At 35.1% G+C, this 23,787-nt stretch overlaps 3 protein-coding genes across 5 annotated transcripts in view; 1 reads left to right on the top strand and 2 right to left on the bottom strand.

The window, feature by feature from the left end:
- Positions 1-366: 366 nt before the first annotated feature.
- LOC128189097 (transmembrane protein 143-like) lies at positions 367-6,669 on the bottom strand. Of its 2 annotated transcripts, XM_052860560.1 has the most exons (6): positions 6,519-6,669; positions 5,700-5,875; positions 3,570-3,729; positions 3,099-3,290; positions 2,126-2,771; positions 367-1,900 (listed from the first exon to the last, which is right to left on the bottom strand). In XM_052860560.1, the coding sequence occupies exons 1-6, from the start codon at positions 6,591-6,593 to the stop codon at positions 1,572-1,574; spliced, it is 1,578 nt and encodes a 525-aa protein (XP_052716520.1). In that variant the 5' UTR covers positions 6,594-6,669; the 3' UTR covers positions 367-1,571. The 2 variants fall into 2 exon arrangements, with proteins under 2 accessions (XP_052716520.1, XP_052716519.1); XM_052860559.1 differs by lacking the exons at positions 5,700-5,875; positions 6,519-6,669 and adding an exon at positions 4,369-4,696.
- A 17-nt stretch (positions 6,670-6,686) lies between these two features.
- Positions 6,687-10,723, top strand: LOC128189099 (DNA replication complex GINS protein PSF2-like). The gene is made up of 5 exons (XM_052860561.1): positions 6,687-6,835; positions 7,278-7,392; positions 8,337-8,436; positions 10,237-10,363; positions 10,584-10,723. Exons 1-5 carry the CDS (start codon positions 6,746-6,748, stop codon positions 10,701-10,703), a joined length of 552 nt encoding a protein of 183 aa, XP_052716521.1. The 5' UTR covers positions 6,687-6,745; the 3' UTR covers positions 10,704-10,723.
- Positions 10,724-11,851: 1,128 nt separating this feature from the next.
- LOC128187078 (uncharacterized) overlaps positions 11,852-23,787 on the bottom strand; it is a 30,016-nt gene continuing 18,080 nt past the window's right edge. The window contains exons 3-15 of one of the 2 annotated variants that reach the window (XM_052857177.1): positions 19,214-19,429; positions 18,690-18,877; positions 17,793-17,941; positions 17,496-17,711; positions 16,931-17,137; positions 16,214-16,661; positions 15,267-15,957; positions 14,866-14,958; positions 14,529-14,597; positions 14,247-14,438; positions 14,033-14,155; positions 13,781-13,884; positions 11,852-13,006 (exon numbers count right to left, since the gene is read on the bottom strand). In XM_052857177.1, coding sequence (XP_052713137.1) covers positions 12,911-13,006; positions 13,781-13,884; positions 14,033-14,155; positions 14,247-14,438; positions 14,529-14,597; positions 14,866-14,958; positions 15,267-15,957; positions 16,214-16,661; positions 16,931-17,137; positions 17,496-17,711; positions 17,793-17,941; positions 18,690-18,877; positions 19,214-19,429 — 2,792 coding nt within the window. In that variant the 3' untranslated portion in view covers positions 11,852-12,910. Of the gene's footprint in view, positions 13,007-13,780; positions 13,885-14,032; positions 14,156-14,246; positions 14,439-14,528; positions 14,598-14,733; positions 14,959-15,266; positions 15,958-16,213; positions 16,662-16,930; positions 17,138-17,495; positions 17,712-17,792; positions 17,942-18,689; positions 18,878-19,213; positions 19,430-23,787 lie in introns of both variants that reach the window. The other variant, XM_052857175.1, reaches the window with a different exon arrangement.

The following is a 23,787-nucleotide window of genomic DNA, read 5'->3' on the forward strand; positions in this document are numbered from 1 at the left end:
GTTAATGGTTAACATAATGGCAGTTTAATAATTACATGATATGATGTGTGAATTAAACTGAAAGAGGATAATATGCTCAAAAACAAGATTAAATAATTTAATTCTGGTTCTAACATGATTTCTGATTGGCTTAAAAAAAAATTTTGTATCATATAAAGAATGTTGCATATGTGGCAGTTAAAATAACGTCAAAAACGTATCAATCCATCTGATGTTAAGTTTTGAGTTTTGTACAATTTGATGTCAATTAAAAGGTCAAATGACTGTTTTTATCTACAACAATTTACGAAAAATAAAATTAAATTTGTTGTTTATAAAGCGCAAACTGTCCCAAATTTAATTATCATTAAAATAAATATACAAAACTTTGAAAGTACTTCATTTAATCACAGTATAACATTATAAAGATAAACAAAATGGCAAATATTACAATTCATTACAATCAATAGCAGATCCCAACAAGCTTTTATTTATAATAATTAAATCATAACAAAATGCACCAATCATAAAATTCAGCACATGTAAACTTCTACAGCCACTTTATTTCTTATCATAATCACACACTAACATGCATTTGTGGTACACATGTACAACGTATTGGTAGGTTGGAGTAGAATTCCAACTTCAAGTTTTTTCATCAGTTTTACACTTTGTAAATACATGAATCCTACATGCCCTTGTCAGTTTATAATGGTTAAGCAGTTTGAGGATATGTTGTGATAATTATCACAATCTTAAGAAGGTCTCATAAATGAAGAGTTGTGTTTAGATGTAGACTTGGTCTAGTGATCTCATATTTCAGCTGAGGATAGCCAAGACAATGTAAAGTACTGCTTTTATTACACATAATGAGATATGATCTGTTTTCAGAGTGAAAAATCTGATAACAGTTGTTATTGAATCTTGAATGTACATGCCTTTACACACCAGGAATTACAGAAAATATTCATATGATAGCGGAGTTGTATACCAGGATAATGAAATTTATAAGAATCTTTTGTATTTACACTTACATGCATGCATATCACTTCATCCAATAATTGGATTAAAGAAATTATTACTTGTATCTACAGATACACTAATTCCATTGTAAAAGTTTTTTTTATCACAGTTGTAATGGTTAGGACTTAGATCTGCATGAAAATTTGTTCGAAAATGAATGCTTCAATCTACCATATTTTCTGCATCACCAGTTTATAATATTCAGCATCATTCAGGTATATCTGCCAATGTCACAATGCAGGTAGATGTAATAATACTGTATTTCTTATCAACCCCTTTCATTCTCTCATGGTTGGTACTGATATGTCAACTTAAATGTCTGATTTTATCACCCTAGTCAAATGTTTCACAAGTCAGCACATACAAAAAGGATCATTATTATGTCTTTGTTTTTTGCTTTTTAATTGCATCAATAATTTAAGTTTTCTTATGTAAAACAATACATATCTCTTAAATATTTAGTAATAACCTTGTTTTTTTACACATACTTGACTAAGATTAATTGGGAATTTAAGGTACACTGTATCATACAGACGCAGTGTAGTTATTTCTTCCACTGAGTAAGGGCATTATAAGAAACGAGAAAACCAGCCATACTTTTTGGACCTTAAATCCTCTTGTTTGTACTGTTTTTGTGATTCCAAAAATTCATCCCTGTCCAATCCTTCATTTAGAGCCACCTCATTGGCTCGTACAATGACAGAAAATGGCTGCCGTGGAAGATTTTTAATGGCTGCATCTAGTGGTAAAACAGAGAGTTTATCTTTGTGTTCTCTAAGAATTCCCAGATTTCTCAGGAGCTGCACAGCTTCAGATGAATCAAACTCTACTCGAACCCCTGTAACCTTGGAAACCCAGTCTTCTGCCCATTTGTTTATCACATCTTCAGTTGCTCCACCTGGAAAATACAGGCATGAACATGTTACTACAATGTCGGTAAATAATCTGATACGTTATAAAGTCTTTGAGTCACTCTTGAAAGACAGGAAGTGTTTTGATAAACTTTTTTAAGATTAATTGGCTGTTGATAGTTATTGACAGCATTTCATTTACATGTGGTAGTTAACATTTACAGTTGGGGTACATGCATGGTTATATGGTAAGAAGTACAACTCTTGCTTACCTAGTTCAGCGATGACCATCTGGTAGTAGCCCGTGTCCTCCTGTCTGGCCCCAGGGGGTCTGTGGGACAGAATACACATGTACACTATCAGGGCCTCCTTGAATGTTTCATCCTGCGCTCTGTCCACCATCAGAGCCAAAAAGCCACGATTGTTAGCGACAGTCTTAAAATACGAAATCCTATGCAGGTCCTCTAAGTACTTCTTGCTTTTGCTGGTGTAGTTAAATAGCACTGCAGTTCCTGTGAGTAGTGAAGTTAACACAGTCGGGAGCACAAGATTCATGAAATATAATTTACTATAGGCTAGGAATAACGTGACCTCTCCCACAATGGTGAAGACCCCAGCAGCAGTGGACCCGGCCAATAAAAGTTTGTTCCTCACAGTCATGCCTGTCCGCCCTGAAGGGAGGAGCATCTCTAGAGACTTGGCAGGGATCTCCTTGAAACACTTGAGCATGATTTTGGGGTCCCCCTTGAGTCGACAGATGACCACCACTCTTTTGAGGTAGTCTGGTTTGGGTACTGACTTTGGTTGACTTTTTTTCTTGGAGAACAAAGTTTGGTACCAGGGCAGACTAACATCTACTTCTTCCTTCCCCAGGATCCACATGCTTAAGATATTGTAGTCGTTTTTGTCTACTTTCACCTGTAACAGCAATACATGATCTAGTATCAGTTGTCTTAATTGTAAACCTAAAATTGTTTCTAAGCAAACAGATGTATATTATTCAACAGAACTTATCGTTATCTCGGCGTATACTTAAATTATATGTATTTCCATTTATTTATACACATTGCATATACTGGTACATGTATATTTGATTTTTCTATACAGTTCATTACCGGTATTTGTGAACAAAAAATACATGATTGATATTTGTTTTTAAAAGTCATTGCTAATCTTGGTTAAAGCAACTTAACTGTAAAAGAAATCATTCAATTAATGTTTTACAAAACTTGAATTTTTTTTTACCCTGATGCCTTGAGTTGTGTGCTCTCGTAGAGCTTTATGCACTGTGTCATCTGAGAGCTTGTAAAAATTGGCCTTCTCCATAACATCTTCAAGCTTCTGTAGGAGCCAAAATTCATTGTCCAGCCTTTCAGTTCTGGAAAACCTTTGAGATGGCAAGGTGTCTTTATCTGGATTAACTGGGTCAAATAGGGTCTGGAAAGAAGTATTATTACATCATTCCTTTAACTGCTAAAATTAAAAGCTGAGTAATGGGATTTTGCACACATGTGAGGTAGAATAATTGCCTTTAAGTATTTGAAGTTTTGATTTATCTGACAGACTTTGAAAATTTGAAAACTAAACATTCAGCTGCTGATCAACTACATTCAATGATCTTTGCCCCTTCACCATGTATAAGAGCTAGGATAGCTAGGATACATCAGGGATTCTATCCAGATTTGTCCTCTTTATGTCCCTGACTGACTCTCCTACCTTGAGATCATTGAGGACACCATGGTATTCCTGAACGATGGCCGAGTCCAGGGCCACAGCAAACTCGTCAAACTTGCGCTGCTCAAGAGGGGTCAGGAGGTCCCTCTCCTCAATGATCCTCCGGATCAGGGTCCGTCTGGTGATAGGAATGTACTTCTCCCTGTCAAAAGCGCATAACAGATGAATCATACTGTTATCTGATCACAGAGAACATAACATTTAACAAAGACATACCAGTAATACCAGACTGTTTGATACAGTATATAAAATCCATAATTCACTGACATAAGTGACAACTACATTCACTTTATTTCATGCTTGGAAGAAAATTATTGAAAATTGTTCTTTAATATGCCATTTTATAATAATCATTGTAATATTTTACAAGTGCAACTCTTTTTCAATACTTTCCTTCTTTCACTTGTAAAAAGGTTAATATATATCTTGATATTGATTCTCATTCTTCAAATTCAAGTTGAAATAAGAAAAGGTGAAATGAGTATAATATGGTTATACTCTTGCTAACTCATTACCTTTTTAAAATCATTATATCCCTATTAATGCTTTTTTTTGTTTTATACAACAACAAAATCAATACCTGATGCTCAATGTACAAATCTATCTCATGACAGATAACTGAGATACCTCATACAAATCTCTCATGACAGATAACTGAGATACCTCACCTGTACAAATCTATCTCATGATAGACAACTGAGAAACCTTGCCTGTACATCTCGTGATAGATAACCAAGATACCTATACAAATCTCTCATGACAGATAACTGAGATACTTCACCTGTACAAATCTATCTCACTGGGTTCCTGTTCCACTTTTGTCACAGCTCCTTTTGTCTCTCCCTTGCTGTCAGCTGCCTTTGATTTCTCAATTTCTTTGGTCTTACTACTTGTGCTCATTGATACATATTGTGATTTTGTTTACATGGCTTTTATCAGACCTATACTGGAATATGGTGATGTTGTGTGGGGAAACTGTACCAAAGAAAACTCTGAATTGCTTGAAAAAGTGCAAATAGAAGCAGCCAGAATAATAACAGGGTTGAGAGTTAACTCATCTAGAAGTATTTTATATAGCGAACTTGGTTGGGAAACCCTTCATTCTCGAAGGGATAACCATAAGCTTATTCTTTTCAGTACTTGTTAGACTTAATTCAACCATACTTTCCAACTGAACATGCATATAATCTTAGGTCTAATGGCAATTTTTACTCTCTGCCACTATGTCGGACTACTTCTTATTACAATAGCTTTATTCCGTCTACAATCAAATTATGGAATAATCTTGATGCAGAAATAAAACATTCATCATCTTTGTCTATTTTTAAGTCAAAACTCAAAAACCAAAATATACCCAAAACATGCAAACACTACAGCTTTGGCAATAGGAAAGAAAATATTATTTTATGTCAATTACGGAATAAAGCTAGCAATTTAAATGCTCATTTATTTAAGGATTTTTTAATTGCTGATAGTCAATGTACAAACTGTGGGTCTGAATCTGAAGGTAATATACATTTTTTTCTTGAGTGTCCAAGATACACTCAACAAAGAGTTAAACTTTTTAATCAATTTAATGATATTAGTGTCCCTTTTCATATTAACTATATTCTTTATGGTAGTTCTGAATTTTCATACAACTTAAATTGTAAAATTGTTTCTTATGTTCATAGTTATATTATAGCTTCTAAGCGTTTTTGAATTTTTTTTTTTTTTTTTTTTTTTTTTCAAATGGGCTGGATCATGACTCCAATATTCTATGTCTGTCTGTCGGTATGAATGAATGAGGTGATGGGTTTATAAATGTAGGAATGAATGTGTTCGTGTACAGTTGTGTATATGTTAAACAACAAGTTAATTTATCATCATATGACAAAAGTCAAGATTATCATTTATTATCCAATTATCCTTTGTCTTGTATACAAATATATCAATAATATATCACTCTGTAAACTGGTAAATTATACTACATACTATATACTATATTCTATGATTATTTTATAACACCACTTCTTGACTTTGTATTTTGGAGAGGGTTTATATAGGCTTTGCCTGTTGCCCAATCCATTTGATTACCCAATAAAATATGTTTAAAATTAAAAAAAAATTCACCTGTACAAATCTATCTCACTGGGTTCCTGTTCCACTTTTGTCACAGCTCCTTTTGTCTCTCCCTTGCTGTCAGCTGCCTTTGATTTCTCAATTTCTTTGGTCTTACTACTTGTGCTCATTGATACATATTGTGATTTTGTTATCACACTGACAAAAGGCACATTTTCTGTAACCATCTAGAATGGAATAACGGTAATTTAAAAATTAATTTACATTCAGCAAAATACCATTGAAACAAACACTGTCTAAGAATATTGAAGGTTCTATTTGTTATAAACAATTCACATATTAATTGAGATAACTGTGTTCACTTTTTAACATTGCACTGAACATTTGCTGTTCAAGAAAAAGATATTGATTTGCTGAGCTACATAATATAATATTGATATCATTTATTACAAAATTGGGCATAATGTGCCTACTTAACCTTTCATTTTGAACAACAATTATACAGTGTGAATTTTAGATAAATTACAAGTTGCAATCTTTATTTATTTTCCCTCTTTTCAGAAAGATAAATGCATTATTTTAATAGAAATTTCTATACAAACTTGGTAAAGAGTAAACCGAAAATAAAAGTACTAAAGTACTTGATCAATTTCCCTACCATCCAATGCCAATCATACATAGATTAATCCGTGTGAAACTTAATTCCGAATTTCTATTTAAAAATAACAGTCAACATGTTAAAAAGTGAAAACATATCTTGAAGGGCAAGACAAGACATTCATTTTCAATACTAAGAACGTCAAAAATCATTGCTCTTATTACCTCTAACTAATAAAATGAATTGGTATAATTATTGAATGAAATAAATACCTGATTGATAGCAGAGTGGTGTTTGCCATGTCTTAAACAGCGTAAATGTTTCAATTTTAGAAAGTGGGCTGCCATGATTAGTTTCTGCAGGCCGACATCGAATACGTTTTTGAAGTTTTAGGCAAATGTTTGTTTATCATAAACGCGCAGATAACCAAGAATCTTTGACCTTGACATTTTATTTCCCGCGAAATTTAACTTCCTGCTAAAAATAAACAATAATATACATGGATCCATCAGAAGTAGAGTTTTTGGCAGAGAAGGAATTTGTCACAGTCGTTCCAAATTTTGCATTAGATAAAATTTATCTGATAGGGGTAAGTGATAGGTTTTGTATTTTCAATTTAAAGTTTAAAATAAAATTACAATACATATCAAAATCAAAATACCAGAATCAAATCGTAACCTCAGGCTATAATCCTGCTACTGATATCTTAAAAAATTGAACATTGTTGAATGGATTGATAGCCAAGAATGTCTGTTGTTTGTAGGGAGATGTCAGTGTGTTAATAAGGTTCATTACAATCTCTTGATTTATAGCTGTGTAGCTTGAACAGTTGAATAAGTTATATCTGCATGTAGATTTATTAAGCCATTCAGAATAGCTTGATAAAGCTTAGCTTCAGGTCTGTAACTCCTGGTCTGAAAAAGACCCGTGAGCTACAGTGCCTCCCATAATAAAAGCAATGCAAATTAAAGTGCACAAAAAAAAATGTAGGGAGACATATCTTTATTAACACCAGGTCTATCTGTTTGCAGGGAGACATTGGACCTTTAACACCTGGTTTACCTGTGCAGGTTCCATTATGGATGGCTGTGAACCTAAAGCAAGGACAAAAGTGTAGAATAGTCCCTCCTGAGTGGATGGATATTGGTCAGTATTATAGTGTCATAGGCATAGTCACGAACTTGGGGTGGGGTCATATACCTAGCAGAGAAAGAGGCACAAACACTGCACACTCTTTACAATAAAAGGGTATAGATACACACCAAAAAGTACAAGCCAATAACAAGGGAAGGGGTTAATTTGAAAAATTCTGTGTAGAGGGAAGTATTTGCCCCCTGTTTTATTTTTGCCCCACTCGCTCTCGAATTGTCAGTAAGGGAATTTAATACTTGGTGAATTCCAATGTCTCAAATTATCTCTTTTTCTCTCTTTTAACACAACTGTGTCTGAGCGCATTCAAGACTAGGAGAAACCGTTTGCAAGTGTAGAAGGGCAAGAAAAAAAATGGGCAAACATAACCTGTATACAGCTTGTTCACAATAAGCAAGAAACCCCATAATATTTTGAACCCCCTCTCCAATAGCAATGAAAATTAGAGGGGGTTTCAAAATATCGCAGCCATAATATTTTGAACCCGGGGTTCAATATTTAATGGGGGGGTTCAATATATCGCAGCAATATTTTGAACCCGAGTTCAATATATCGTGGGGTTCAAAATATTATATGACACTGGTACACCAAATTAAGTGACACCACAGACCAGTCCACACCACATAATGGAAACTCACAAAAAAGACACATCATATAACTGTTACAATTAGTTATAGATAAAAAATGATAAATAAATACAGGTTACTATCAGAAATTGAAGGCACACATTACACTAATAGACAAAATCACTTACCACATAAAGGCATTTACATTACAATAGAATATTTATATCATTTGTGAGTAATTATAATAACATACAAGTATGTTTAATATGAATATATGTTTTCAGGTTATGATTGCATTGTAAGGCCTATACTTTTATTCTTTGTCAAGTTTCTTTCATTTTATGTGTCTGCTTAATGTCTTGTTTTTCCTTTTAGACCGCCTCCAGGACAAGAAACAAGAAGAAACAGATTCTAAATTTTTCACAAAAATGCCATGTGACCATTACATTGAAGTTACCCAGCTGTTACTGAAAAGGTTGGAAGCAGATAGCATATTCTTTTTTTAATGCACCTGCCCGTGTCCCTACTGGTATATTATTATCTGTCAAAATGAAAAGCCCCCTTTTCATTACCGTATTACGAATAATAAATAAATCACAGAAAATTTACTTATATGATATAATTGATATTCTATTGGTGAATGCCAATATTTCTTCTATAGAATGCATTATTTTGAGGAAAGTAATGACTATAAATTTTAAATTTGATTTTTACTGATTACCCAGTATGTAAAAAGACTTTCTTCTGAGAAATATCAAGCTTTAATTTTACAAAACTGACCTCAAGTGCCTGTTCTTGCTTATTAAATTAGGAATATTATATTGTTATTAATTATTATTTCCATATTTAAAATATTATTTTGAAATCTCATTTAATGATAGTACATTAACTTTTGAGCTTTATGCTCTCAGCATTTCAGTAGATGTGTACTTCTCATACATGTAAGTTTGTGCTAGGTTTCTTTTCCACATGTACCAGTATAGTGGCTTGTACTTCATTTACTCACAAATAAATACACGTTACTATCAGAAATTGAAGGCACACTTAATATACGATTTGGCCTCAAATATAGCCTTTTGCAAACATCAGACATTTTCAATTTTATACAATATTAAGTTTAAATATAACCAAAGAAACGCAAATTACACAATCACCATGCTCTAAGAGTCTTAATTATCTTACACGACATCATTAAAATATTCAGGTTTTGTTAGGGATATATAGGGAAGTAGTTAGTATACAATAAATAATTGGATATTTGACTATTTGAACCACTCTAAACCAAAGACATCCGATCAAAATTATATTCTACAGGTATTGTAGTACACGTATACATTGAATTAGTTTTGGTTTAACGTGGTCTTGGTACTGAAAATTAAAAAATATTTCAATTACATGTAGTGTCTTTTTTATTACAATCATGTCTATAGCCATATATATTAAACATGCATCTGCTGAAAAAGTTAGATGCATGGCCTATTGGTAACGCGGAGGTATTTTTGATTTTGTTGTCGCTGGATCGAATCCCCTAAGTAGTAATTTTTTTTCACTTAAATTGAAACATGAACAGAGTAGAGAGGTAAAGTTACATGTATCTATTCTTCTGGGGTTTTGTTAATTATCTAGATCTTGTTTAATTCAGACTGAGTATGAGCATACCCAATATATAGATCTCTTCATTAACACTTTACATGTACTCTATTTATTCTTAGATCCATTGCATTTTGCTTGAACTTATCACGGTTCAGAATATCAACTACTGTTATACACAGAGTTTCCCAAATTAATGACAAATCAGTTGTTACAGACACCATTATAAAATCAGTACAGTGTATCCAGGTTTCGAAAATCATATTGCGACATATAGGTACCTGAAGCTATTTTTAGTAACAGGTACTTTCCTTCCAAACACAGGTGTAGGCGAAATAATGGGAAAAGGCGCTATACCTCTTTTCAAGAAGAAAATTATATCTTCACATTATTTTACTGACAATGCTAAAAAAAAACTTTCATGATCTAATATCAATTTTTGTTTTAAAAAATTACCTGTACTTTATTTCTATTCAAGCAAGGCATCTTGATGTTACTAAAATGACATGTACCGGTATATATTTTCACATACAAGTTAGAATTTTCATTTTCTGAAGACTGTTGTAGGAAAACAGTTTTAGCTGTAAATATTAGTGTAAATCTTTATCATTATTTAGTTATTTTGTGTGATTTTTGCTGCAGTCTTGGTTAACTGCCTAATTCAAGTTATTGGGATACATTTCAGTGCCACAGATGACATCCCTCATGCCGATGAAATTCGGACTCTTGTGAAGGATATCTGGGATTTAAGGATCGCCAAACTACGAAGCAGTATTGATACTTTTGTGAAGAGTGATGCCACACACGCTAAGGTGTGATCAATATTCTATTGTCTTAAATCACTGATGTAAAACATGGACGTAAACTGATTTTAGATTCATTTCTTACCTGATCAAGAGTATGCCTCACATGTAATTCCTTGTTGAATGATAGACAACCCTTAGCCTGTTCTTTTCTTCTTTCTGTACTCATGTACATTATTACTGGTATGCAATATTTGATGTTTTATTAAATACTTGTTTTACATTTCAGCTGAACTTTTTGACATTGATGGAACTGAATACTGTGCGGCCCTTCCTTACAAAAGCCTTAGATCAAATGCATGTTTTACGATCTAATAATAATGGAAGAATTCAATCAACTCAGGAATAATAAATTATTTATTTTTATAAGATGTGTTGTTTCTTCTTTATGAAGTCTTGATAAAGCTTCTGATTATATAGTGGCACTGTAAGGATTGCTTCCCTTTGTGTATCATTTGATGGATTAAAACTACATTTGTTGTGGCAAACATTTATCGCTACCCCCTTGGGTGCCAGTATCCGATTTATTTTTTGCAGGAAATGCCCATATTCCGAGTTGTATGAAAAAAGTGCTCACATAACCAGTCCAAATAAAACCAGACCCTACCTTTTCACTTTATTTCACATTAAGAAAGACTGGCTTTAACTAGACTGAACTTCTAACCAATATCAGTGTGTGTTCCCCAACAAGTAATAATAGATTTAAATTTTCTCTGCCTGGTGTATTGTATTGTGGGACTTTCGGATTGTAAATATCCAAATTAGAAATTCCTCTTGACTATAATAATAGTTACAATACAGGAAATTTTCTTGCTGTAAAAAGAATATTTTTATAGTTGGGTACCTATATTTTTTGTATCTACATCAAACAAAGCTACGGGTACTCATGGTATTGTTGCTTAAGGTGGAATAGACACCTCCATGTTGTGACATTCTATTTATCGAAATAATGAAATTGAGTTTATTTCATAGTTTCTTTTCCAAACTTGTCATCTAAAAGCGTAGCACAGTGGGTTAGAAGATTCACTACAATCTGTAAGTTACGGTTCAAATCCCGATGAAGATTTTAAAATTTTCACCTTTCCAAAGATTTTTATAACATTTTTAAAAATTAAATATGGTTAAATTTGAAAAAACTTAACTTGATGAAAGTATGCTAAATGTACTTTAATCCACATTAGTATGGACAGATGTCCCATACCACCTTAAAAAGCGGGAAAATAATTGTACTAATAATGTATTTTGTCATGTGAAATCTTGTCGACCACTTCCAGATTACAGGTTGCACATAATTTTCATTCCATTTGGTCTGCATTCCAGTTACCATTCTTGTGTAAATTTTCCATCAAACGCATCAGAAATGTGTTCTGGTCCAGTACGAGTACTGAATTTTTTTTTTAATATTAAAAGCCAGAGGAAAAACACATTGATACTTGCCTATACTGTATTTTATGCCACAAAAAACATAATATTTATTAAAGAAACATAGACAAAACCTACATTTTCTTTGATTTTTATTTTTTTGTTCACTCTTAATAGTAAATACATTTGTTGGTATATATATATATGGTGGCATGAGCATGAACAAGTGAGAATTAAAAACTAACTGATGATTACACCCAATGTTAAGCAAAAATTAACGCGATTGACAGAGATTTTACTAGAAAGCCTCATTCTCAGTACATCTCGGTAATCAGCGTTCTTAAAATAAACCCAGCAGTAAAAACAGATCATTATTATATTGTATCCCCTACAATAAACTCTCAGTAATTCAAAAACATGGTTAAATTTCACTCAGTTGAATAGATTTTAGTAACATATTTCGCAGGTTAAATTTTTATATTATGGAATCTTTCTTTATATTCACTTCTGATTGTCAGTGAGGTAAAATATTTTTTTAAAGAAATGCCCATAAATTTAAGTGAATTTCTTCTGTACAGCACTGTATGTAAAGTTACAGCATTTTACAAACCATGACTAAGATCAGCACTATTGGTCATATCAGCAGTAAAAATGCATTCTTGCCACTGCAATCTATTCCATAATAGAAATTAATACACAAAATTTTGCCATGATGAGAATACAGACTCTTCTGTTGAAGAAGATAGAAAAGCTATAAAATAAAAAGGACAACTTAGAGACATTTTCAAAAAATAGCATACCGGTATAATATTCTATAAAAGGAAATGCGACCAAGAAGGTCATGTAGAAATCTTTGAGTACAATGCTACATAATCACAAAAACTGATTAATATATGTCATAAAAAAACAAATAAATAAAAACATTGTATGCAGTACAGAGAGATGTCTGAGTTCTGCTGTCACTAACAGAAACAATGACGTTTCCTTGTCAGCGCATCAATTCTCCACATAAAGAAATCCCGTCATATTTTGAGTACCAGCACTTTTTTCCCCTACACAATGGCTTAAGTCACATTTTGGCCATCCAATTCTTTTATTCATCACTACAGTATTTTTCAATTTGATGCAGTCCCAGAATTCCTCCCTGACCACGTTCCACGAGATCAGTAACGAGTCCCTCGCTGCAAGAGATCACTAGTGTAGATCCTTCAGGCACCTTTTCAGTTTGTCTATTGCACTTTGAGTTTCCACTCTTTTCTCGTTCATTTCCTTCTTTGAATTGAGCATCTCCTGTAAACAGAAGAAAATTCAAATTTATGTTCTGTATACAACCTTGTTTTTGTTTGGAATGCCAGGTGGGAGTACATTTAAATGAATCAAAAAACCAACAATCTGACACTGGGTCCATAAAACTGGACAAGATAGTGAGACTGAGATCAGAAGAGAATTTGTCTAAATTGTATAGCCCCTAAGGCCCATTCTTCCCTTGTATAACCCTGTTGGTTGGTTAAATGTTGTCCCCTCTTTTTGTCACATGACCATTCTCACCTCTACTTGTTTAGTAACTATTATCCTTGCTAACTGTTAATGTTAACTTACCGACTCTCACCTTTAATTGTTAAGTTACTGTTAATGTTAACTTACAGACTCTCACCTTTAATTGTTAAGTAACTGTTAATGTTAACTTACAGACTCTCACCTTTAATTGTTAAGTTACTGTTAATGTTAACTTATGACTCTCACCTTTAATTGTTAAGTTACTGTTAATGTTAACTTACAGACTCTCACCTTTAATTGTTAAGTTACTGTTAATGTTAACTTACAGACTCTCACCTTTAATTGTTATGTTACTGTTAATGTTAACTTACAGACTCCCACCTTTAATTGTTAAGTTACTGTTAATGTTAACTTACAGACTCTCACCTTTAATTGTTATGTTACTGTTAATGTTAACTTACAGACTCCCACCTTTAATTGTTAAGTTACTGTTAATGTTAACTTACAGACTCTCACCTTTAATTGTTAAGTTACTGTTATCATTGCTAACTGTTAATGTTAACTTACAGACTCTCTCTGCTGCAGGGACTTGGCAGTAATCAGCAAATGACTGTTCTGGGTTTGAAGCAACTTGTACTTTTCTTGCAAAACTTTCTTCTCTGTAATTTGTTCTATTAAAAAAAAAATTGTTGCATACCAGGTACATGATAGAAATTAAAATTTAAAACATTGAATATACTGGGCTAGTTAAATTCAAGGTTTATTTTGCTGATGAGGAAATTTGATGAATAAGATTTAAAATTTTAACATTGATCTGACCTGAGAGATAATTCTGGTAGGACTGGATGACAGAGCTAAGTCCTGGCCAGCGTGGAACTGGCTGTTCCCCATCGCCAGCATCACTCCCTCCAGATAGACATTCCAAACTTCCCATTTTCATTTCTAAGAAGATCAAACACATGTAGAGATAAAATATATATTTCTCTGTAATATCATGAAAAAGATATTCACCTTAATGATAGGGAATATGTACCTCGATGCAAAGCTTTCCGCTGTGTGGACAGGAGAACAGATTGGTGGAATTCTTCAGCGAATTCTCGACAAGCATCCTTATTTGGAGTTTTTGACATTAGACCATAGCCTAATGTCTTTGACTCCATTTTCTTTCCCTTCACACGATTCTTATATGCAGAATCTGTCAAGCTCATCCTTCTTTTCTTTGATCCTGAAATGATAAAACAATGGCTACTTATAACCGCTATGAAAAATGAAATGCATGTAACATACTACACTGTGGACAATCTAACAATTGTACCTGTCTGAGAATCTTCTGACAGCCTTCGTTTCCTTTCCTCCTCACAAACATGTTTGATCTGCTCCAATTCTGAAAGAGAATCAAAGAGAATGTTAACAAAAATGAGAATTTCAATAAAATTGTGTGCGAGTAAAAATATTCACATATTTTGGGTTCAATGTGAGGACTTGGGTGTGACAATCAGGATGAAATTTCCATTAAGTACCTTTTTTCTTATTTTTGTCCACAACAGACAGGTGGAAGCTGTTAAGAAAAGAGCATTTCTCTGGGAAGTCTTGGTCCTGACACATCTGCTCCGAAACAGACCGGGGAGGGGTAGACAGATTGCTGATCTCACCTTGGTCGGATTCCCCACTCTCCAGCTGTACCGGGGACACGCTGCGCTCGTGGTGCAATCGACGCCGACTCCTCAGCCTCTCAAAATCAAGCTCTGAAAGAACCCATGTATTCTATTTTACTTCTTGAAATATAATTATTTTTTATACACAGGCAATCACAAAACATAGTTTATCTTTTCTTGAAGAGTTTCAAAAGAATTGGGATCAAGAGAGAATGTTTAGAACAAGTGGATCATTTTGAGGTCAATAATTTTCGTAATACAAAACCAATCTTTTTGTAAATAGTAAAATTCTTGGCAGTTTCCTTCCCAAGTTCCTTTAAAAGAAAATTTTGTAGTCATAAACACAGTATCATAAATTTCACAAATACTGTGTTGCAAATTATATCCTCCAGGTTTACCTTTTTTGACTCTAAGTGATGTCAGACCAATTGTTTCCAGAAAACTCATTTTCTCAGGGTTTTCATCCACCGGCAGAGATGGGCCGCTGGTGATCAAGAGTAGTCTTCCTTTTTCTAACTCTTCAGCATCCTCCTCCTCATCGCTGTCTGTGTAGTAAGGGTCCAGAGCCCTCTTCTTCTTCAGCCTCTGCTCTTCCAAGTCCAAACGACTACGGAGGGCTTTCTGAGATTCTCGATGAGAATGTGATGAATGATTTGTTGATTTGCTGAGTTTATGACTGTGTTGATGATTCAACGACGATGAAATAGAGTGAGAATGCACAGAGTGGTTGCCCTTTTTACTGTCCTCGTGTCTCCCAAGACGTGCCTTGTCCTGTCTGAGTTTATGGTCGTTTGAGCTGGAGGAATCGTTGTGTTTGTGATGAGAATGGTGAACATCTTCTCTGTGCTTATGTTTGTGAGAATCACTTTTGTTTCTTTGGTCACTATGGCTTTTAAAGCTGGATGAGAATTTTTCCACATCAGTTGTTCCTGAATGGTATCCATTGGTTAAACTTTTGGTATCAAATGGTCGGAAGAAATTGCTATCTGATTTGGAGTTTCTGGGCTCGGTGGATGAATGGGTAGTGGAGGCACTGCGGTCCAAGGAATGCAGCTGAGTATATCGAATATCTTGTCCATCGCCAGACATCTACAAAAATCAACATTTTTAACAAAGTGTGACTTGTGAATGAATGGGTAGAACATAAATGAATACTAAAATTATATTTTTATATGTTTAACTTCATTTAAAAATCAACAATGCAATCATTAGGTGTTCATTTTCTTCATGAATACAATGTATATATTTTAATTTTACATGTAAATTATCTTAAAAAATAAAACTTCATTCATCATCTGTTTAAAGATTAACCAAACAATCTCAGCGTGTTTTATTGAATACTGACCTTTGGACCTGTGCTGAACAGCTGTGAGTATTTCTCGTCTCTTTTATAGCTGTGTTCCAAGTTACTGGGCAAGGGAACACTGCCCCTCTCACCGTCTCGCCCTGACCGCTCGGGCTCCAGCCCCTTGTCAGAACGACTGTCCTTTCTGTTATGTAGGTCTTTAGCAGTTCCCTGGGTGATGGAACCAAAACGAGACATCCCCAGTTCCTCAGCTCTTGGTAACCTATGGAGATCCCCACTCCCCTGAGATCCACTCCTATCTTTTCGAGATCCTTCAGAAATATGGCTGTAGTAATGAGCTTTATCTCTTTCATAGTCTTTCTCTCTTTCCCTGTTTCTTTCCTTCTCCCGCTGAAGTTCTTTGTCTTTCTCTCTTTCTCGCTCAATTTCCTTTTCTCTTTCTTTATCTCTTTCTAGTTCTCTGAATCTTTCTTCCTCTAGTCTTTGTCTGACAAAAATAAAACAACTGTTGACATTTTCCATAATTTTGCATTGTAATTATGAATCATTAAAATAGAAGGAATTTCATTGATGATTTCATTGTATTGTAAACAAGGTAGATTCGGAGAACTGGCAGTATCCTAAACAAGGTTACTGATGTTTCATTAGGCCAAACGACCAAACAAAAACCATATAAAGCAAGCAATAAAAATTTCCTTTCACTGTATCAAAGTAAGTAAAACACGACCATTAGAGGTGACAAATGGTGAAACTGACCTTTCAGACAGGGAGGAGGATATGTGATCTTGCAACCGGGAAGCAGAGGAAGCAAAGGGATACTGCTGGTGTAATAATTCAGGGGGGTACCTCCCAGAGGCTAGCAAGGGGTGGACCCCCGTCGGGTGTAGCATCCCCGGGGGTGCAAAGGGCAGGTACGGGGGCTGCAACATCCTGTACCGCTCCAACAGCAGGGGGTCATCAAACCTACAAAGGTAGAAAAATCATAGTCACTTTATAAATCAAAAGGTGGTTTTGACAAATCATAATGTCTGCTGTTGCAGGATCAATAATCTGAATGTACAATATTGTAAATTACTAGGTGTAAATATTCTTAATACAAACATGTCCTTAAATACAGCCCACATACATCAAAATTAATAATTTTCCCAGCTTCAATTACAAAATTAAAGTTCCTGAAAATAAACGTTGAGATTTACAATAACTTGATCTGGTCACTCATTCATTTCTAACTTTCCTTGTTTAAGGTTTACCTTCATATTTGGTGAATATTTTGTATATACCTGAGAACTGGTTGTTCACATTTATTTTTTTATGTACATACCTGAAAGCGGGGTGGGGAAAGGGGTGAGGTGGGAGGAAAGCAGCAGGGTAGGCAGCTGAGTAGGCAGCTGCTGTTGCTGGGTCAAGGCCAAAGGCTGTGGGGGGTATCTGGTGTCGAAGGTCATCCCCCGGTCTGTAAGGCTGGAACCCTCGGCCAAGGCCGTCCTCTCTCATCGCGGCCGGTGAAGAACTGTGAACAGAGTGGGGGGTCATACGACTGAAAGGAAACAAGCACCTGTCAAAAAGGTTCATCAAAAGTGTTAAAAGGTCAAGGCACCAAATCGGAAACACTTAATACCTTCTTGAGATGGAGAGATCTTTGAGTGAGTTTCGATCATCGTCTCGATTTGAATGAGTGGACTGTGGGCGCTCTCGCTCCTGTTTCAAACTCATGGCCTCGTACATCGAGGAAGCAGTGCTCTGTACTGAGTGCGCGCGCTCAATACTCTACAAAGTCAGACAAGATAAAGGTACAGAAATATTCAAACATAAATAATATACTTTTACTAAGTAGTCATGTATACAATATGTATCTATTTGTGAAAGGTGATGAATAAGATATATAACTACTTTGAGTAATCCACATCCTTTAAGCATCATCTCAAAATTTTCACTGAAAGACAAGAGTTTTATAAAGTGGTCACTCCGCATTTTTCAGTTTCTCAGAGCCGTTATTCCCGGCACTTCAGCTCTGTATGATTTTAGTCAGTAAATATGTATGCTCTATAATTTGTCAGTTGTTATCTGTTTTCCTTCACCTTCTTGTCTTATGACAGAGACAAAATACCCTGTAATTGAGGCTATACATCAGGGATCGAGGACTAGTGGGGCCCCGAAGCCCGTGGTAAGTGACAGCACTCGGTAATTGGCTTTGGCTTAGGACTGTTTCAGAGCAATTATCTGAAGTCAGATTCCTCTCATAGACAGGATAATGCCCTGTTTATATTCTCTAGCTTTGTCACCAGCGCTTCTTGTAATGACTAATATCTCTCTATCATGTGACCAAAGGAAGATTTGTAACCAAGATCAGTTTGTCATAACAGAACTCATTTAAAATAGGAAGCTTATTGGAAAAAAAAAAAACAGTTTTACAGTTTATTCAATTTCTGATGATAAATAATTCTATAAATTGCATATTGAAGGAGTTTGAATTTCTCCAATGGACCTTTTCTTGAGTTAAGTATATGGTGTATACCTGTTTTGTTTCTGTGCTGGGAATTGTGGGATGAGCTTGAGTGGGCGCTATGGTAACCACCGGTGGTGAGGTCAGTGATGAGGAGTGGCTGTTGTAGACGAGGGGCGGGGGTCCTCGTTTGGGGGTCACCGCCCGGGGACTGACACTAGAGCTGCCTGGCTGAGAAGTATGACCAGGAGTTGTGTCCTCTACAGGGAAAACACATGAATGAGAGTCCTTCTTCCAATCATAATGTAAATTCTACTCACAAATATTTACAAATTCTTCATTCCATTTGTATACAAAACATATCCTTCATTCCATTTTACTCACATAAAAACAAAAATCTTTAAAAAAAAATCATTTATGCAAGAAATTAATGAAATGAATTTAATAATTTTTGATGGACCTGTCATTAAAAAAATTGCCTGGAGAAAACTTAATCAATTCACATTAACTAATTAAATCATTAATGGGATATACAATGGGGTCATACAAGAATTAAAAAGACTCTGCTATCATTTCGAATTAAGTCATTTGATTACCTGGGTCTTTTGCCTGATGTGCAAGTTTTCGAAGCGCCGCAGCGAAGCTGGCGGTGCGCGTTGCACTCATGGCTGAACTAGCACTGACAGAGGTGACACCATTGCTGGGAGAAACCTGGTTCAGCGGTGGCACCGTCGCAGTGTTCCGAGACAGCTTGGAGGCCGCAGGACTCATCATTGTTGAAATTGAGGGTGGTTTCGCTCCTGGTTGCAGTCCTACAAAAATATTACGCCAACTCATAAGTCTCAAGCTTGAGTACAATACAGGTAACTACAGTTCAATTTGCAGTTTGACTGCAGCAGTACAACTACATGGACTAATAAACTAATGGTGCTCTTGTACTACATTGACTAATAAACTGATACAAGCATTACCAATTTTTAATGCAAGTAGACACAAAGAAATGAGAACCTCGTTGTTAAGAGGCTTGTTTACAATAAGATCTAAGTTTACAGTCATCAAAAGGTGTTAACTATGCAAGTTCTTTCACAGTATCAAATCCACATCAAATTGATTTCAAGAATTGGTGTGCCTTACTCCTCTCCATTTAATTACTTGGCTTACACTGTATAAAAGGATGATTCTGGATAATCAAGACAGCAATAAAAGTCAACATTTAAGACAAACAGTCTTCCCCAGTATACACAGAGCCGGCTCAATGTTTAATAGGAAGCAGTTTGCCTGTCATTTCACACACAGCAGCATGTTCTGTTAAATAGGTCAAAAGACTCAATTCCAATAGCTACCATATGTTAGGCTATCTCACCAAAAAATATAATAATGTGCATTTTTCTGGCCCACTGAAATGATCTCACAAGCAGTTTTTGTTCCTGCTGCTGCAAAAAACACAGTGATACCTAACAAAGCATGGGAAAACAAAATCGTATCTGTCAGTTTCACAACTCGTTAAAGACGCGCAAACAAGGCGCAAGGTCTTTGGAGCATGAACTGCCAAATTTATATAAGTGGTGTTCCTTCCCACACCAACAGATTAATGGAAACGGTGAACTAATTTATTGAACAATTACAGAGTGAATCTTATCTGTCATAGAGATTCTCTTTGTAAAGTTGATACACACATGCCTTACTGATCAGTAAATAATTTGTTGATAGTGAATACAACAGGCTTGGACTATGAGGGATAAGTCATGCTGATTTAAATTACATGGAATATGCTATTGATAACTTCTGTCAGCCCTAATTATCCTCCATTGAAGTCAGTCGGCAGAAAACAAGCTTGTCCTTTCTGCAGAATCTACTGTTGCGCTGATGTGATCTGACAGGTTGGGTAAACTGCATCTGTATCCCTTCAGCTGTCTGATGCCATCATAGCGTTGTGTACAACTCTGCCAGCCCCTGTCAAAGCCCCCCACCCCCTCCCAGAGGTCACAGTTTTTTAGTTTTCTTTAATTTTTACTTATCCTTGATTTCCACAATCAAGAGAGGGGGAAAAATAAGATGACTTTTTCTGTTTCATATGCATTTAAAGACTTGTTTAGATGTAAAATATAAACTGCCAGTTTAAATGGTCAGAGTACATTGAATGGACAGGTATGCCTTAACAGGTGAGAAAGTACATGTTCATTTCTGGCTATTCACAGGCCTTGTCTGCAAGACACTGTACTTTCAACATTACAACCTACCGACCACAGCTTCCCCCTCCCCCTTATTAGCTGGCATTATCCCTCAGGTCAATATCAGAACCAGCTGCAAGGTGCCTGTAATTAGACAGGCGGTAGATTTATCATCAGTTCTACCTGTTGTTTCTGACTGTCTCATCATGGCTCCTCACAACTCCTCCAACAATCCCACACAGAGAGAGAGAGAGACAGCCTTCATGTCAGCTCATTACACAGGTGGATTCCTTAATGTTGTTGTCATTCAACCAATCACTTCTCCTTTTATTGAATAATTCTGGTTCTACTTTAACCCTTTATGTGAGTTGGGACAATTTTTGAATAATGAAATATTTTCAGGTCTGTTTTTGTATGTTTAACAGGTATGAGTTGGATTTCCCTACATATCAAATTCTCACCCAGTCATACAACAATAAAAGACCAATATATATCTTCTCCAGTCTAGGGCATCAGAATTCTAATAACCTTGTCACCTGTTTGTTTACCCCCTATAGGCTTCACTTACCTGGGAAAAACACAGGGGTGATCCCTCAATCTTAGAGGCCCAAAAGATTGACACACTCAGTCCACAAATCTCTACCTCCCTCTATCCAGCTCTAATGAAAAAGTTTATCATTTCAATCACTTAGGTGAAATATTTTCACTCTTAAAAAACCCTTTGTTGGTGTATTCTAATATCCAGCATTATAAACAAACAGCGAGGCAGAATGGGGCAGCCTCTGCTAGTATTTAAAGCTTTTAAAGCTATGTAAACACACTGAACAGAAAAACCAGTGTAGTATTGTCCACTCCATATAACAGTTACATACAAATTACCCCAGACTCTTTGTGGGTGTAGGGGCCGCCTCATTGTCAATACAAATCACCTGTTTAACGGCCACAAGCATCACCTGTGTAATGACTGGTGTCTAGAACTGTCCCTCACTACACAAGGATACTCAGGACCTACTCTTCTTGGCTGCTGATGTTGATTTTTGTATTATTTAATGTGGGATAAAATCATCTTCAAGTTGATGCATCTTATCAAAATGACTGGTGTGAAATATAAAAAATAAAGGAGAATTTAACAAGTCTTTCTATACTTCATCAATGTAGAAATTTACTTTTAAAAAATTTCTATAATTTAGACCTATCTTTCAAAATATCATCATGCTTATTTTGAGTGAGAATTTGATCATTTTAGTTTTTAGTGTAAACAAACTACATAACAATGGTACGGTACTTTGTAGTACTGTAGTCTATTAACTCAATTTTACAAATTGTTGTATTAGGAAAAGATTAATGAATTTGTGTCTAATCCTTTTGACATTTTCTATTTATTATAAATGAAGTACGTTGAATAAATGTTCAAATAGCTGCTGACTGGATTTTTCACACAGCAGTAAATATTACAAATGACAGACTTCTCATTTAATATTGTTTGACATTTACTCAACATCTAGCTGTGACATATAACCTGTTTCAACAGTTGGATTGAATTTGATTCCTATTACCTCTCCCCACATGACTACTCGTATTAAATGCATATTGTTTATTTATTATTTTGTACTTAGGGAATGAAGTACCCTAGTTACAAATAGTACTGACAATGAGTTTACAGATAGTAATCATGAAGACTTTTTCTTTAGAGGGCATTAATAACACCCCACATGGCCACTGCAAGGTCATCTGAAGGTCATCAACTTTTATCTATGTCCTTATTGAGGAGACAAGGGAAGTAACTGATCCGCTGCACTAATGTGATAACCAGATTATGCAATGGCGTCCCAGTGAGAAGATATCTGTGAACAATGAAGACAGCTGACGAACAGGGAAGGAAGCTTTGCTGTGAAGTGCCCGTTCAGGTTCCAATTGCCTGATCTTCAAGTCAAGAGGCATCTAAAAGCTTCCTTGATTGTCCAGAATAAATAGGGAATATTTTAGTGAACCAGTTTCACCATTTTCATCTCCTTCACATCACAGACTCTATATATAGAGATTAAAACTTGTCTTTATCTAGAATACAAGAAACTAGAAGTAAAGACTAAAAAAAAGATGTATCTGTGAATTCCAATGGAAAACCAGATGTTTCTAAAATGGATAAAAATGAACCTGTTATGTATGCAAAATACTCATATATGAAGTGAGGAACTGTTCATTGTTTAAAACAATACAATAAGAGAGTAGGATCAAGGTGTAAAAACAAAGATCTCTTATTACAACCTTTGATAAAAATAAGTTTCAAAGGTTCTGTTTCAGAAGGGTACTTTGGTATGCATATCTCTCAAGTGTTTGCCTATCAGTAGAGATTTGATTGTTAAATGCTGGTCTAATGGAGCAGATTGATCAATACTTCTCAATACGACTCTGACCTCCTGAAGATTCTGTCGACTGTGTGTGATTCACACTGGCTCACACAGAATTATTCAAAGCTAATATGCAGCCAAAAAACCAGATGCTTTTAACAAGAATATCCCAAGACCGCATTAGCATAATTTTAATTTTTGTCTTATTTCTCATGATGTAATCACGTTAATGTTGACAGCCTGAGGTTAAAGGGCACGGCCTTGTGATCCCTTGCTTGACAAAGATTTCGGCGCCCACATCAAATTTACATATGTAGCACAAGTAAGTTGACATCTCCTTAATTAAACCACAATACAAGCTTTTTTATTCTTCTTTGGAGTCTTGAAGACTGAATATTTACAGTAGGAGACTGCACAAATCATTCTGCGGGTTCTGAATTTTGGTTCATTATTAAATCATGCTCCTTGATGCATGGCTTGTATAGTGTCAATCCCAATGACCTTGCAGCCTCCAGAGTCTGATTAATATTTATAATTAATGAGTGAATGAAGGTATGGTCATGACATTTCTATATCAATTAATTTGAATCTTTAACAAGGACATTATCACAGGTAAGTTAGCCATCATTAACATGTTAGACTTTGAATATT

The sequence above is a fragment of the Crassostrea angulata genome, chromosome 6, assembly GCF_025612915.1.
Source record: "Crassostrea angulata isolate pt1a10 chromosome 6, ASM2561291v2, whole genome shotgun sequence".
NCBI classification, from domain to species: Eukaryota; Metazoa; Mollusca; class Bivalvia; order Ostreida; family Ostreidae; genus Magallana; species Magallana angulata.

Bases quoted from the DNA above. Each gene is read 5' to 3' on its own strand.
- LOC128189097 (XM_052860560.1), bottom strand. From the start codon at position 6,593: ATGGCAGCCCACTTTCTAAAATTGAAACATTTACGCTGTTTAAGACAT. The intron at 3,730-5,699 runs GTGAATTTTTTT...CGCTTTTGACAG, and splicing joins AGTGAGATAGATTTGTACAG to GGAGAAGTACATTCCTATCA. The intron at 3,291-3,569 runs GTAGGAGAGTCA...ACTTCTTTCCAG, and splicing joins GTGTCCTCAATGATCTCAAG to ACCCTATTTGACCCAGTTAA.
- LOC128189099 (XM_052860561.1), top strand. From the start codon at position 6,746: ATGGATCCATCAGAAGTAGAGTTTTTGGCAGAGAAGGAATTTGTCACA. The intron at 7,393-8,336 runs GTCAGTATTATA...TTTTCCTTTTAG, and splicing joins TCCTGAGTGGATGGATATTG to ACCGCCTCCAGGACAAGAAA. The intron at 10,364-10,583 runs GTGTGATCAATA...TTTACATTTCAG, and splicing joins GTGATGCCACACACGCTAAG to CTGAACTTTTTGACATTGAT.